Source organism: Rhinoderma darwinii, chromosome 11 (genome assembly GCF_050947455.1).
Source record: "Rhinoderma darwinii isolate aRhiDar2 chromosome 11, aRhiDar2.hap1, whole genome shotgun sequence".
Taxonomy (NCBI): domain Eukaryota; kingdom Metazoa; phylum Chordata; class Amphibia; order Anura; family Rhinodermatidae; genus Rhinoderma; species Rhinoderma darwinii.
This window is the reverse complement of record NC_134697.1, coordinates 94,622,748-94,639,781: the sequence shown is the minus strand read 5'-3', so window position 1 is coordinate 94,639,781 and position 17,034 is coordinate 94,622,748. Positions and strand designations below refer to the sequence as shown.

At 42.7% G+C, this 17,034-nt stretch overlaps 1 protein-coding gene across 1 annotated transcript in view; it reads left to right on the top strand.

The window, feature by feature from the left end:
* Window positions 1–9,204, top strand: part of LOC142663077 (uncharacterized) — a 68,340-nt gene extending 59,136 nt beyond the window's left edge. The window contains exons 21-25 of the mRNA XM_075841377.1: window positions 648–730; window positions 903–972; window positions 1,630–1,700; window positions 1,791–1,914; window positions 4,267–9,204. Coding sequence (XP_075697492.1) covers window positions 648–730; window positions 903–972; window positions 1,630–1,700; window positions 1,791–1,914; window positions 4,267–5,078 — 1,160 coding nt within the window. The 3' untranslated portion in view covers window positions 5,079–9,204. The remainder of the gene's footprint in view (window positions 1–647; window positions 731–902; window positions 973–1,629; window positions 1,701–1,790; window positions 1,915–4,266) is intronic.
* Window positions 9,205–17,034: the final 7,830 nt, after the last annotated feature.

Here is a 17,034-nt window from a genome sequence, read left to right as displayed (position 1 = left end):
TGGAAATGAATGGAGTGGTGGTCGAGCATGCGCAGTACCGCTCCATTCCTATAGGGCTCCCAGGAACGGCAAGTTAATCCCTTTTTACGTGATCGGTGGTGGTCAAAGCGGTCTGATCCCCACGATCATATATTTATCACCTATCCTGCGGATAGATGATGATTGTGTGAACTAGCCCTTAAAGGGTGTTTCCAATAGAGTTTTTTGGCGCAGTTTTTGACTCGGAAACTGCGCCAAAAAACGTCTGAAATCACCGGAGCAGAAAAAAAAGCGACATGCTCTTTCTTGCAGCGGTTTCATCTCTGACCTCTCATTGAAAGCAATAGGAGGCAGAGAAAGCGTTCTTCGCTGCCTTTTTTTGCCCGCTGCTCTCAATGGCCGCGGCCGAAAAACGCGGAAAAGAAAGTGCAGGGAGGGCAATATTCCTTCAGGAATTTTGAGGCAGATTTTTCTGCTTGCAAAAGACTCCATGTGAACGTGCCCTTAACTGATGTGGCTCTAGAGCAACTTGAGTTTTTGTTAGTTAGGTAAAAAGTCAACTACTGTATGTCTTTTGGAGAAGGCATTTCTTACCTCTGTGTGGTTCTAGTTCTGTCATGGTGGACCGCACCTCTAGTGTATTTAGTGTTAGTGTGTGTCCCCTACAGATGGATATAATGAGAAGAATCCGCCAGAAAGATGTCCGCAGGATCCCACAGAGGACAATCCCAATGTCCCACAGAACGATGAGGTAGATGACGTTTGGATTCCTACATGTACTTTTCCACTCATTGTAGATCTGGCACAAACTCTTATTCAAGGGGGGTGCTCGTCATTAAAAATGGGAGAATTTGCGCTGTGTAATTCTGCTAATTCCCTGACTCTTTTTTTTATTTTATTTTCCCCCTTTGTCAACCTTTAAGGCCATAAACCTGACTTTGTATGAAAAAAAAATTCTGCAGCCGAACGAGAAGGAAAGCGCTTGTTGTCCAGGTGTGTAATAACCAGAAAGCGTCTCAGTTGCACAGTCTGATATGACCTATGCATAGGAAAGAGAGAATGTGACCACTCTCTTTTGTCATGGGGTCGGGAAGATGGTCTCAACCACCATCGTAGTCAAGAAACCCCCCTGGCAGCTTTAGTCCAGGATCACACATGCAGTTTTTATTAGCTCAGTCTTTTTAGCCATAGCCAGATGGAAGGAAATGTATAAAGAAAAGACTGATATATCTCACTACTTTTGTGTGCATTCCTGTGTTTGGCTCCAAAAAAATTGAGGCAAAAACTGCCCTAAAATCGGCATCAAAATTGTGTGCAATCGTGTTCTAAATGTAGATTGCGATAGAAAGAATTTTTTTTTTTTATATGACACTTTGGCGAGATTCCGTCCAGAAAGATCACGAGCTGATGTACTTCTCGACAACTGATCGGTGTTCATTATAAGGGAAGATTTGACCAGTGCAGGACACCATCGTGCCCAATTGTAATGTCTATGGCCTCACACACTGGTTTAGTATTTTTTTCCCGATGATGGTTCGTTGACTTAATTCATGAGATACGAAGAAACAAGAGGCCGGATTTGAGCATGTGCACTGTATTTATAAGCGCTGATTGCAATTCTCAGATCTTTACATACTGTGTTTCCTATAGATGGGTCCAATAGCAGAACTAGCCCCGATTCCGATTGTTCGGAAGATTACAGGACCACACAAGACTACCAGGTAGATGTATATGCATGTTTGGCTCTCAATAATCTCTCTGCTACCATCAAAGCATCTTAATGATCGCTGTATATTCTGTAACACAATTAGGCGGATTGCATAGGGGTCGGAATAGATGACGGCACCTCACAGAGCGACAGCGAGGAAGAGATGTACCTGACAGCTGATCGGAGGGTTAAGGAGGAGGATGCAGATGAAGATGAGTACAATACAGGTCTGTATTTGTAATAGAGCTCCGTTTTAATGTTTTGTAATAATTTCTTAACAATTAAAAACCTTTAAAGGTCAATTTAACACCTAATGATATCGACTACGAGCTGCTGATATCACTCACACCTAGTTATTCCCAGGTTCTGGGCCAATTGCGTTCCTAAGATAACCCCTTTCCACATTCCCTATTGGGATACAGTCCAGAGCATAGAGCCGGACTGTCCATGTGTTAAATGGACGACCATTCATTTAAATGGTCGCCATGTAATGCTACTTTTTTCCTCCCTGTGTCTGCTGCTGGGGAAATTTTTTAGCTGGCTGCAACTTTCCTGGACCTGGGTTGATCATTTGATCGCTGGGCTGACTTAAAAGCTATGTACACCTTTCAAACTAAAATTTCAGGACGCTCAATCTCTAAGGGTATGTGCACACGACCATTTTTCAGGCGTAATGGAGGCGTTTTACGCCTCGAATTACGCCTGAAAAGACGGCTCCAATACGTCGGCAAACATCTGCCCATTGCTTGCAATGGGTCTTACGATGTTCTGTACAGACGAGCTGTCATTTTACGCGTCCCTGTCAAAATACGGCGCGTAAAATTACGGCTCGTCAAAAGAAGGGCAGGACACTTCTTGGGACATTTTTGGAGCCGTTTTTTCATAGACTCTATTGAAAACAGCCCCTAAAACGGCCGTAAAAACGCAGCGAAAAACGTGAGTTGCTCAAAAAACGTCTGAAAATCAGGAGCTGTTTTCCCTTAAAAACAGCTCCGTATTTTCAGACGTATTTTGTTAATCGTGTGAACATACTCTTACACTGAGAGAAGGGATGGGTGAGTGCAGTTTGAGTCAGCTTTCAGGAGCAGTGGACCGGAGGATTTGAGTTCGAATTTGCAGGAGACCAGCGATCTACAGGAGTTACACATCCTCTACAGCAGCCAAATAGTTGGTAATTCGTAATGAAGATTATTTAGAAAGTTGATTCATTTTGCATTTAGGAAGCAAATTCAGTTCAAAAGTGCTCGTAGCCTTTAAAGGGACTATGCGGAGAAATAAAATTAACCTATCCTTAGTATAGGCCGGTAATATCTGATCGGTGGGGGTCCGACTCTCGGCACCCCTTGTGATCAGCTGTTCGATGAGGCCGATCTGCTCGTTCGAGTGCTGCTTCCCCTTCGTTACTATCTCTGCTTCATACTGTCAAATGCCAGCACACTTGTAGCGACAGATAACGGTGTTACAGCCTTCTCCCATTCACTTGATTAGCTGCTTCAGTTGTGCCCAAAGACTTTAATGTGGAGAGACACACACACACATGCATAGCCACCTCTCCTTTCAGTCAGCTGCCACTTGACACCTTGCAGAATGGTAATACTATATTTTGTAATACTTGGCACTACTGTACTGGTCTGTATAGATCAGTGCCACACTGCAAACCCGCGAAACAATACACGAAAGTGCCTATAATGCTACAAGATTGGATCATTTCAACTACAGGTGGGAACTCCTATGTGTTGTTTTTACTTGTATTAGGCTCTGTTCACACTTGCGTCGTGGTTTCCATTTTTCGATAAACTAAAATAACGGAAGCGCAGGTTCTGTCACATGACTGACATCAACAGCGCCCGACAGAACTCCTAGAATTTTGTCAGATAAAATAGTGCAGCATGCTGCAATATTTTGTTTGGGATTTTTGACGGAATCTGCTGCAGAGGCTCCGACGCAAATGTGAACACAGCCTTAGAGATCCAGGGGCCTGTGTGCTGTTGTAACGTGCCAGACAGTAATGTAAATGACTGGGACCAAGGGAACTTCCCGGCTGTGTTCGTGGGTTTAGGTATGAGACTAGGGATCATACTGACACCTTCAAATACATAATATGCTGCATATAATAAATGTGTTGATATTTTGCTGTATGGCTGGCAGTATTTGGAAAGTACGGTATTATGGGAGCCAAGTATGGCAGCATTTATTACAGGACTGTGTATGATTAATTTGGCTTTGGGCATGATATGTAATTATGGGCACTAAATGGTAGAATTTAGTCCTATGTGCTATTTTTCAAAAAATTTAGTGTTTTCATAGCCAGGCTGAAAAGCAATGTAGTATTGGTCGGGTGTATGGAGATTTTTACTAATGTCTAGAGGCCAAAGTGGAAAACGCACCCATGATGTCTACTTCGCCGTCCATTTTCGTACGGATTGTTGCATCAAAACAGAATAAAAAAAGGTTTAAAAAAACAAAAGTTATTTTTCAATGACAGATTCCCTACTAGAGAGGTTTCGGTAATTTATTTCCAGCGCATTTTAATAAAAAAAAGGAAGATAATTCATGGCTCTATCTGTCTCTTTCGTCAGGTTATGAAGTCAATTATGACTGCAGCGAAAACATGTATCGCTTAGCCACAACGTCCAGAGCTGCAAGCTTCAAATCAGATTGTGACAAGATCTCCGGGGCGTACAAACAGAATGTCGTGGGGGAAAAAAGATTTATCTGTACGGAGTGTGGGAAAAGTTTTAGCCTTTATTCTTACCTAACGAAACACCAGAGGTCTCATTCAGGGGAGAAGCCATTCTCCTGCAGCCAATGTGGCAAAGCTTTTACCTATAAACCAAGCCTCATCAGTCATCAAAGGGTGCATACCGGGGAAAAGCCGTTCCCTTGTGCCGAATGCGGGAAACTGTTTTCCAGTAAATTTAATCTAAAAATGCACGAGAAAATCCATACTGGAGATAAGCCGGTAGTTTGCCCTTCCTGCGGGAAATGTTTCAGCAATAATCCAGCTCTTGTGAAGCACTTGAGAATTCACACGGGGGAAAAACCATTCTCCTGTCTGGAGTGTGGCAAGTTTTTCTCCAGCAAGTCCGGTCTTAACGCCCACCTCATAATCCACACGGGCGAGAAACCATATATGTGTTCAGAATGTGGGAAATCCTTTGCCAACCATTCCAACCTTATTTCACATCGGATCATCCACACAGGAGAGAAGCCCTACGTATGCCCCCAGTGTGGCAAAGGTTTCGCCAACCAGTCCAACCTTGCAAAACACAAAGTGATTCACACAGAGGAAAAACCGTTTCTGTGTATGGAGTGCGGAAAGTTTTTCACCAGGAAGGGAAGTCTTGATAAACATCGAATGAGGATCCACGAAAAGACGAAATTAGTATAATTATAGCCAGTCTAGCTATTCCTGAAATACATGACCCCCACTATTGTTTTAGACTAGCTTTTCATAAGAGTTTCAGGAGTTCCACCGCGATCATTCAAAACAAGTATAAGACACGGGTATAAAATATCACCCACCTGGTAAAGTCCGTATTCTTGTCGATAGGGGGCAGTGTGTCAGGCCAACTACTTAAGGGACTTGTAAAATGACAACCAATGCAAATGAGAAATCTGCTCAGAGCAGTTGTCACTCATCTGGGCAGTACATACAAAGTGCATTACTCTGCTGGGAGCAGATCAGAAAGTTCCACCCAGGGTTAAACAATAAAAATAGTACTCATCTTGAGGTATTATGGTAGTGATGGGCAAAATATGGGTATTTTTGGATAAATAACTTTACCAAGTAATTTGGCAATTTTTATTGCTCCACTGATCATATGAGTTGTGCCTCGAATTACATTTTAGGCAGATTTCACGCGGCAGTATTTTGGTCAGTATTTGTAAGCCGAAGCTAGGAGTGAATCTAAAACACAGAAGAGAGAGAAATCTTTCAATTCTACTTTTCCTCTTTGTAGGTTCCGCACTCCTGGTTACGGCTCCCAAATACTGACCAAAATACTGCTGCGTGAAGAGTGACCACTCCACTTGTTCAAGGAAAAAGACTGAGAAAGTCAGAGCCTCACCCCATTACCAACTAGTTATAGCTAGTAATAGACCTAGGGAACAATGCCGGCTTGATCGAAGGATATTTTCCCTCCAAACTTGTCCCAAACTCTCGTTCTGTTTCGTTTGGAGTTGTCTTTTAAGAACACAAATAGAGATTTTTTTTTTTTATTGAGAAATCGGTGGTCGAAAGGAAACTCGTATCGGCAAGTAAAACTGGATCAGAGATTTTATGAACTGTAGTAAAAAAAAACAAACTATTCCTGCCTACCTTATAGCAGATTACACAATCAAGTTTTAAAAAAAAAATAAAAATATTTTTCTTAATAAACTATATACCACAGGGCATAAAAATTGCCGCTTTTTGTGACAAAAATCTGAGTGTCAATCTGCCATAGCTCCAGAATCTGAAAATATTCGCTACACTGCAAATTTCACATCTGGGACTCTCTAACACTAAAGAAAACATGCATTTAAAAAAATTAAATACATGGACGCAACTTGGGCTTCCAATGGTTGAGATTTGGTGACTTTTTGGTTACTTTATGTACACATGGATATGTGTTTATAAATGAGTGAGACTGGTAGGGTAGTGTCTTGTTGGTTTTCATGCATATACTTAAGTAGAGATTAAATGTAGTAATAATAATAATAAAAAAAGAATCCCTAGTCCTGCCAAGGCTTGGAGAGAACGCTGTCTGTTATTACTGTCTTCTATTAAGGATATTCCTTTATTTTTTATTTTTTAAAACAAAATTTGTATTATGCATTGCGTGTGTTCGTGAATAAATGGTAAAAAAAACGCAGACCGGGGATTTTCTAATTTCATCTCTGGACAATTGAATTAAATGGTTGGTTGGGATAATGACACATGGAAGAACTTTATTCCTGTACGTGAGCAAACAACGTTCACCCTGATTGTCTAGTAATCGGATCTTTTAACAAATTATCATCGAGGGATAATTTTACCCAAATTTTAGTGATGTTGGAAGACCCCGGTTCTTCCACTATAGGCTCTTTTACATATGCCAATGATCGGGAAAACGAGCATTCATATGAACGCTCGTTCCCGATCATTGCCCTGTGTAAACCGGGTAACGATCAGCTGATGAAAAAGCAAACGGTCGTTTATCGGCCGAATCGCTAGTTTATGCAGTACTAAATACTATCGTTGTCGGCAGCAGATCTCCCTTTCTAAACGGAGATGTGCTGCCGACGTGATGAAAATGTATGGGGACGAGCGCTCATAGCTACAATAGTTTTCCAATCAAAACGAGCGCCGATCAAAGAGCTGTCTCGTTTATTCGTCGGCTGATCGTATCATTTATGCAGCAATAAAATGGTCGCTAGTTGGCAGCACATCTCCCTGTCTGAACCGGGAGATGTGCTGCCGACACGATGGGGATGAGTGATCACAGCGATCATTGCTCCTCGTGAAAGAAGCAAACAAGCACCGATCAACGAGTTGTCTCCATGATCGGCGCTCATTTTCACGGCCCATATTGGCCTATGTAAAAGTACTTTGTCTCCTAGTCTGTCCCCTACCACTTGTTTCTATTCCCCTCCTCATATATACGGATTCCTCATCTTTACCTTTCTGAACTCCCCAACATCATCACATGAGTGGACGGGTCTCTTTCGCCTACAATACATTTCCTGAGCTGCTGGAGAAGCCTTTTCCGTTCCACTTTGTAACTTCGTGTTTGATCTCCCATTTCTCTCCGTTCCCCTTCTTACGTGAAACCACCACATATATGGTCCCACAAACTGTGTCACACTTGTGCCCCTATGTTCACTATTGTATTAAAAATGAAATAACTGAATAACTTCTCACTCCTTTGAGGTCCCCATGGCAGCAATTACAGTCTTGATTCTTTTTTTTCCCACGGCATGGGCTTGAGATTTACAGAACTCTCATCCACTTTGGTGCTACTGTAGATGCTGCTCTTTGAAATGAGATTTGTACTCTTCAGGACACTATCCTTGTTTTTAGGTTAGGCTATTCTTGTATTTTTGACTTTTGTTAGGGTTGTTTTTGTCTTGCGGTTCTCTTGCGGACTGCAGCAGGTTTCTGCCGGGATTTCCAGGGCCTGTTGTAGGAAAGCCTAACCGGAGCAGTATGCTACCACCACCAAGCTTTATGTTGATGTTTGCCTCATCTAGGCAGATTACGTGTGTAAACTTTCTGGTATCCATTCCCTGATTGGTACTTTTCATTAACCCCTTACTGCCCCATGTAAATTAATAGACTAATGGCCTGGTCCCTGTGCCAGAAGCTGTTAACTTACTGTCTGATGGCACCGCGTGCTCCTGCACAAAGTGCCATCATCAGGTGCTCAGGCATTAATATGTTCCTGTCACACAGAATGTACGATACCCCAAACTGAAAATAACTGTTCCTGGATATTTATAGGGGAGACTAAGAAATAGGAAAAAAGTTTTCCCTTTAAGGCCAGGATCACACACACACGCAGTTTTTGGCTCCATTTTTTTTTTTTAACCAAAGCCAGAAGTGGATACAAATGGAAGGAAAGGTATAAAGAAAAGAGCGATGCAGCTACTTTCTATTGTGTCCACTTCTGTGGACACCATAAACTGCATCAAAACTGTGTGTGTGAACCTGGCTTTAGAATGCAACATTCCAAAAGTTGATATATTGCTCTGGACATGAAGGCCCAAAACATCCACAGTCCTAAAAAGAGTTAACCTTGTCACATAGGTTTATTGGTATACTTTTTACCAAGTGTATACGTTTTATACCTTCTACATTTGTAGACCTGTGTATTGACTTACCTGGTGCTGTATTTTACCGTCCCCCGTTCCGGGCCGCCATGGGGTCACGTGATCTGTACTCTGGTAACTCAAATCCTACAGCGTCTACTGTAGAAACCGGAGGTCAGTATCTCAATGCAGACTCGCATCAAGACTCTTATTGACTTTTGAGAGCCTGAGTTCCGGTCCCTGCAACAGACGCTGTAGGATACAGGGAGTCAGAATGACGATCACGTGACCCCAAGGTGGCCCGGAATGTACAAGCGGCCTGTGAAATACAGCGCCAGGTATGGCAGTACACATGTCCACATTACACTACATTAAGTTTGTAAACGGGAGGGGCAACCCCTTGCCGTTGCACCCATTTTGTATTTTTTTCGTTCCCTGCTTTCCAAAAACCATAACTTTTTTTTATTTTTTTTCATCGACACTGCTGTATGCGGGTTTGTTTTTTGCAGGACGAGTACACCATTTATTGTACCATATCATGTATTGAACAAAATTATTCTTAGGGTGGAATAGAAAAAAACTGGGATTCCTCCATTGTTTTTTGGGTTTTGTTTTTATGGCGTTTACCATGGGCTAAATATGACATGTTAAGTTTATTCTGCTGGTGAATATAATAAAAACAATACCAAATTTTATGTCGTTTTTTTAATTTACTACTTTTACAAAAAAAACTAATTGTTTTGTCTCCTATGCTGTGGAGCGGTGTGAGGGCTTGTTTTTTCGTTGGGCGAGCTGTATTGGTATAATTTTGTGGTATATATTACTTTTTGATCACTTTTTTTTTTTTTTTTTTATTTTAAAATCTAAGCTGACCAAAAAAACAACTATTCTGGTGATATATATATATATATATATAACACCAATGGAAAACCCAGCAGCACCGGTGTACACTGGGTGCAAGCCTCAGGAACCAGACCTAGGTTCCACCTATACAAACTTCAAAAAATAGGCAGCACTCCGTAGTATGGTGAAAAAAGTGAGGGTACTTTATTGCCCCATGTGCGTGCAACGTTTCAGCTCTGTCCTCTAGAGCCTTTCTCAAGGCTTGAGAAAGGCTCTAGAGGACAGAGCTGAAACGTTGCACGCACATGGGGCAATAAAGTACCCTCACTTTTTTCACCATACTACGGAGTGCTGCCTATTTTTTTAAGTTTATATATATATATATATATATATATATATATATATATACACACACACACAGTCGAGTCCCATTATTATTTGCACCTCCTACTTTTGATGTCAGCAGTGCGTAGCTCATGAAGGACATGATGTGTTGTGGGCTGGTGGGTATATAAGGGGTGCGGTCGGCGGTCTGATCACATATCACTCGTTGTCATGGGTAAAAGAGGCGATTTATCAGAGTTGCAATAAGGGATGATTATCGGCTTTCGGGCCAGGGTGGCAGTTCAGTTTGTGAACTGTTCTCGTGCTGCTGTGTTGACAGTGTATCGTGAGGGGACAAATGGCACCATTGAGAATAACTGACGTGGAAACTGCGGAGCACCACGTGCCATTGATGTGAGAGGTGAACACCGGCTACGAAGGTGCGCGAGGGCCGAACGACACGCTACAGTGGAGCAGCTCACCGTGAAAATCAACCAGGGGGCGACCAGACGTGTCTAATACAACAGTTCAGTGAACCCGACTGCGCATGGGGCTCCGAAGCCGACGGATGGTCACTGCTCCTATGTAACAAAGGTGCAGCGGAAAAAAAGGATTTCATTTGCACGGCAGGATCGGGATTGGACCACCGATGATTGGCAAAGGGTTGTCTTCTCCGATGAGTCACGGTTTCTGCTTTATGGAACGGATGGACGTTGGTGTCAGGCGAAAAACATCAGAGAACAAACCCCCTGCAACCATTACTGGAAGAACAAGAACTGGTGGCGGCAGCGTTATGGTCTGGGGAATTTTTTCATGGCGTTCTCTGGGCCACTCATCCGTGGGGAAGGCTCTGAATTGCAATTGGTGTATGAATCCATCGTTGCAGATCACGTCCACCCCATACATGCTGTTTGTCTTCCCTGGGGCAGATGGAATTTTCCAGTAACACAATGTGACACATCACACGGCTAGAAATGTCCGACAGTGGTGGGAAGAGCAAGACCAAGACTTCCAAGTACTTCCCTGGCCCCCTAATTCACCAGACTTGAACCCAATTGAGCATCTGTGGGACCTCGATCGTCTTCTTCGCTCTATGATTCCTCCCCCACGCACCTCCAGCAAATGTGGGATGTACTGCAGTCAGCGTAGCGCCAGATACCGGAGACCACCGACCAGCACCTTATTGATCACTCCCCGCCCGTCTACTGCTGTCCGTGCTGCACACGGTGGTTACTCTGGATATTAGCTGCTGCTCATAATAATGGTACTCAACTGATGTATGTATGTGTGTGTGCATACACTACCGTTCAAAAGTTTGGGGTCACCCAGACAATTTTGTGTTTTCCATGAAAACTCACACTTATATTTATCAAATGAGTTGCAAAATGACTAGAAAATATAGTCAAGACATTGACAAGGTTAGAAATAATGATTTTTATTTGAAATAATAATTTTCTCCTTCAGACTTTGCTTTGGTCTTGGAATGCTCCATTTGCAGCAATTACAGCATTGCAGACCTTTGGCATTCGAGCTGTTAATTTGCTGAGGTAATCGGGAGAAATTTCACCCCATGCTTCCAGAACCCCCTCCCACAAGTTGGATTGGCTTGATGGGCACTTCTTGCGTACCATACGGTCAAGCTGCTCCCACAACAGCTCTATGGGGTTGAGATCTGGCGACTGCGCTGGCCACTCCATTACAGATAGAATACCAGCTGCCGGCTTCTTCCCTAAATAGTTCTTGCATCATTTGGAGGTGTGCTTTGGGTCATTGTCCTGTTGTAGGATGAAATTGGCTCCAATCAAGCGCTGTCCACAGGGTATGGCATGGTGTTGCAAAATGGAGTGATAGCCTTCCTTATTCAAAATCCCTTTTACCTTGTACAAATCTCCCACTTTACCAGCACCAAAGCAACCCCAGACCATCACATTACCTCCACCATGCTTGACAGATGGCGTCAGGCACTCTTCCAGCATCTTCTCAGTTGTTCTGCGTCTCACAAATGTTCTTCTGTGTGATCCAAACACCTCAAACTGTGTGTGTGTGTGTGTGTGTGTGTGTGTGTGTGTGTGTGTGTGTATGTATGTATGTATGTATGTATGTATGTATGTATATATATATATATATATATATATATATATTTACACTTTTTTTTTTTTTAGGGCATTCACCATGTGGGTTAAATAATATTATATTGTAATAGTTCAGGCTTTTACAGACGCAGCGATACCAATTATGTTTATTTTATTACATTACGGTTAAAAAAAAGATTTTATATATATATATATTTTTTTTTTTTGTACATTACTAAAAAATTTATTTTACTATTTAAAAATAAATAAATAATTCTAGTCCCCCTAGGAAGCTTGAATAAACGGTCGTTACATTGTTGATACAACACCGTGCAATGCTTCTGCCAGAACCCCCGCTGCGTCCGGACTCTAGTCAGGAGCAAGAAGGGTAATTATACGGTTACTGTAGTAACAGAGGCCCATGTAGTTTGACATAAGCCCCAGTTACTTCAGGGGATAGACGTGGTGCGGGGGGGGGGGCACCGTGGCTGCGACCTCCTATAGCTACGCCAATACACCTGCCCTGACAATTCAACCTCATTCAGATGGGTCCCTGCACTAAACTTTATTTCTGTATAACAGGTGACTTGCCTCTCTCTCTCTTTCTCTCTCGGGCCTACAAAATTCAGGACCGCTGTTTTAATGATCTCCTCAAGCATCAACTTCGTAACCAAATGATATGACTTTACCGAGTTTCCTTGAATGGCTTGCCTGTCAAACTTTGTCAGTGTGAGTCCGTAAAGTCACTAGTCCTTGCCTTTTGGAGGTCTGACTTAGTGCCTCCATCAAAGAAAAAAATCTAATTGGCGGAGTGGATTAATGGGAGTCCTCTTGTAGGATATATCCCCATGATTTGGAGATATATTACCTTACAGCCATAAATTAAAGCTAAACCATGGACTTCTCAAGGATAGATGCTGGATCTCCAGAGACAGCTTGGCAGACATTATCACAACCATGGTAATATTGGCACATATCTAAAGATGAGCAAATTTCCCGAAATCCTATTAAGGCTTTCCTGAGACTACGTAGTTTTTGTTCCATGCGACTTCTGCAGCTTGTGATTGGTTGTAGTAATCACATGGAACAAAACAACGTCCTCAAGAAGCCAGCAGGGGTGCATCGCTACGAGAGACCAGGGGGTGGTGCATATGGTGTGTGTGTGTGTGTATGTATGTATATATATATATATATATAATTTATTTCAATCTCCCCCTCCTTTTTTTTTTTTTTTTTACTATAGTCTGCAAAATGCAGCATGTGCTCGCTATTTTAAATAGTTGTGTACTGAAAATGTCAAAACTTTTGGGAATTTCGGATTAAATTAGATAATTGCTGAAACGGTTCGCTCATCTCTTCGCATCCTTTCTCGAACACAGCAGCCAGTATGGAATAATTTTGGTTGTGGTAACTGTGAGGGCAAATGCATGGAAGCAACAGGTCAATAAGAGCAGGAGCCTTACAAAGTGGCCCTCCTTTGTGACTCGGAGAGAGGCCTTACTCGGGACCCCATCTATGACATCCATACGCCGTAATAACGCATGAGACGAACCCCTAGGTAACCCCTAGGTAACTTTAGGGTTTGTGACTGTCTCGATCATAAGTTCCCTGTGACTCTGCACAATATCTGAGCGGTCCCCTGGTTACTTTTATGGGGTCCTGTGGCAGTGACTCTGTTATCCTTTTTTCTTTATTTTAAACTTTTGACATTCTTTTCTGATCGGCATTCCTCGGAGCGGTGTACAGACTCGATAGGAAGTCTAAGGCCTGATGCACACGACCGTGTTCGGTCCGTGATATACGGTCCGCATGTCGGCTGCATGTCCCGGACCGAACACAGTGCAGGGAGTCGGGCTCCTAGCATCACACTTATCTATGACGATAGGGGTCACTGCCTGTCCGCGGAACTACTGTCCCGTACTGTAATCATGTTTTAGTGTGTGACAGTAGTTACGTGGATAGGCAGTGACACCTAGCGTCATAGATAAGTATGATGCTAGGAGCCCGGCTCCCTGTACTTTGTACGGTCCGGGACAAGCGGCCGACATGCGGACCGTATATCACGGACCGAACACGGTCGTGTGCATCAGGCCTAAATCTGTACGCCGCTGGCTCAGCCTTCCATCAGAAACTAAGCTGCACTGTGTTCACTTCATTTTAGCGATTGGTGGGGGTGTCAGTGTTCAGAAACTCCACTGATCAAAACTTCTGACAAGTCAAAAGTTTTTTTTTTTTAAAGTTTACTCACCCTTTACAGAAACGCTGCAGTGTTTTTTTGTATTATTAGGGTATGTTCACACGGCCTATTTACGGACGTAATTCGGGCGTTTTGGCCCCGAATTACGTCTGAAAATAGCGCCTCAATAGCGCTGACAAACATCTGCCCATTGAAAGCAATGGGCAGACGTTTGTCTGTTCACACGAGGCGTATATTTACGCGCCGCTGTCAAATGACGGCGCGTAACTAGACGCCCGCGTCAAAGAAGTGACCTGTCACTTCTTTGGCCGTAATTGGAGCCGCTATTCATTGACTCCAATGAATAGCAGCGCTAATTACGGCCGTAATTGACGCGGCGTTCAAGCGCCTGCACATGCCGGTACGGCTGAAATTACGGGGATGTTTTCAGGCTGAAACATCCCCGTAATTTCAGCCGTTACGGACCCCCGCCGTGTGAACATACCCTAATTGCTACCGTTTGTACGGTACACCTGGTAAAAGGATGGGCAGGCCATATATATATATATATATATATATATGTATGTATAAGAAATATCCCGGCCGCAATGCGGTCACATGACTGGCCTGTGACCGGCCGATTCATACAGCATCTGCTGTGTGGACAGGAAGTCTCTTTCTCTATGCGTTCCTATGAGACGCACATTGAGCATCTCATAGGAATGCATAGAGAGAGAATTCCTGTCCACACAGCAGATGCTGTATGAATCGGCTGGTCACGGCAGTTACGTGACCGAATTGCGCCCGGGATCTTCCTGATACAAAGCCAGTATTAGTACCTTAGCAATTAAGTGAATTTTCCCACAAAAATTGTGAATTTGGGCACACGCTTACATCTAAAGGTATTGGCACATTGGATGGGGCAGCCCCCCTCATTCTATTGGCCCCCAGTGATGTAATCGCGGGGTACCGATGCTCGTCATTGCAGTTTGGGGTCCTAATGAAGGCCCTCAGGTCTGTGATCTTTGTACCTGCCTCCGGCAGGGTTTCATGGGAGACTGTAGCATTCACGATATACTGCAAAACATTAGTATTGCAGTATATCATGTAAGTGATCAGGTCCCCTAGGGGGACTTCTGAAAAAAAAAAAAGTTAAATATAGGATTTCTTTTAATGTACCAAAAGTAAAAATATATTTAACATTTAAAAAATCCCAACTTTTGCCTAACGTAACGAAGAAAAAAAATTAAGTTAACACAACTGGTATCGCCGTGTCTGTAAAAGTCTGAAATATAACAATATGACGTTAGCTAACTCACTCGGTGAATGCTGTAAAAAAAAAAAAAAAAAAAGCCCAAACTTCTATTTTTTTGTCACCTTAGTTTACACAAAAAAATGGAGTAAAAAGTAATCCAAAAGTCACGTATACCCCAAAATAGTACTAATAAAAACTACAGCTCGCTCTGCAAAAATTAAGCCCTACGACCTCATGCCCATTTTATTCAGGGTGCTATCCGTTTCATTTTAACAGATAGCACACTGACACGTTCATATTTATGGGGCCATGCACACGTCTGTTGTTTTAACACCTTCCCGACCGCCCACTGTCTTTTGACGTCAGGCGGTGCGGGTGCTTAGTCTACAGAGACGTCTTTTGGCGTCGCTGCAGATTAGGCTGATGAGCGCTTGTGTGAGCACTCATCCTCTAAGCAGGAGCTGTTACTAACAGCTCCTGATCTTAGAGCAGCCTCCTGAACACAGCTGGGGTCGGCAAAAATTCGGACCCCAGCTGTGTAACCCTTTGATTACCGCAGTCCGTGACCGCGGCATGATCAAAGGGAATTTCCCTCTTTGATCGCATCACCGGGATTCCAGTGATGCGATCAAACAATGGGGAATCCCTCTGCATTCAGCCCTGAGGACCTACAAAGGACCCCAGGGCTGTCTGTTCCGTGTGCTTGCTGTTCGGGCACACTATGTGCTGCCCGATCAGCAGCCTGTGTCATAGTGACACAGTGTAATGTATTAGCGTACAGAAGTATGCTAATACATTACAAGTAAAAAATAAAGTTACAAATAAAGTTATCCCTTGATGGGATTAAAAAAAAAAAAAAGTAACAAAATAAATAAATAAAAAAAGTGCCAAAGAGTCTTTATTTTGCATTAAATACATTTTATTGCCCCTACACTAGATAAAAAAAACAAACCTACGCATATTAGGTATCTACACGACCGTAATAACCTGAAGAATTAATCTAATGGGTTATTTAGCGTGAAACGTGAACGGGATAAAAACGAAACAAAAAAAACTTCCGAGAATCGCTTTTTGCTATATTCACGCCGTAAAATTATTTTTTTTTTTACCCCCAAACTGTGAGAAAAATAAAATACTATTTATCTCGCATAAAACAAGGCCTCATACAGCCACATCAATGAAAAAATAAAAAAGTTATGGCTGCTGAAACGCAGAGAGGCAAAAACAGAAAAATTTAGCTGGTCTTTTCAGGCCCGGTCATTAAGGGGTTAACGGAACCGCGTGGCCGTTCCGTTTTTGATGGAACAGTCTCGGCCATTACATTCCATTCATTTGGTCCGTTGAAACTACGAACTGCGTGTTTCACAGATCATGCATTAGCGGCCGTACGACGGCCAACGGATGTGTGCATGAGGCCTTACACTGCTTAATCGACAAAAAAGTTATGGCTCTCAGAATGTGGTGACACAAAACAATACTTTTTTTTAACTATGTCGACACACAAAATAAAAAAGTTATGGCTTTTGGAAGGCGGGGAGAAAATAACTAAAATTAAAAAACAAAAATTGTCGTCGTCGTCATCAATGTGTTACAATAATTTTAAAGGGGAAGAGTAAGAAACAAGTTTTAAGCCTTTCAGAGTCCCAAATTGATTTAGGCCATCGCTTACCAGTAGACAACACTGCTGCCTCAGTAGAAAGCTTAGTGGTACATAGTCATAAGCACCCCCAGCACTTTTGTTTCTGGGTGACGACTCCGTATCTTTTCCCTGGAGATACGACTATTCGATTTTATGAATTATGTGACTTTCAAACAGGAAAAAAGAATTCTAATAAACCAGAATATCCTGCATGACGACTTTTCAGAGTGTGTGGTGATTGATCCCTTTTGATGTTTTCAACAAAGA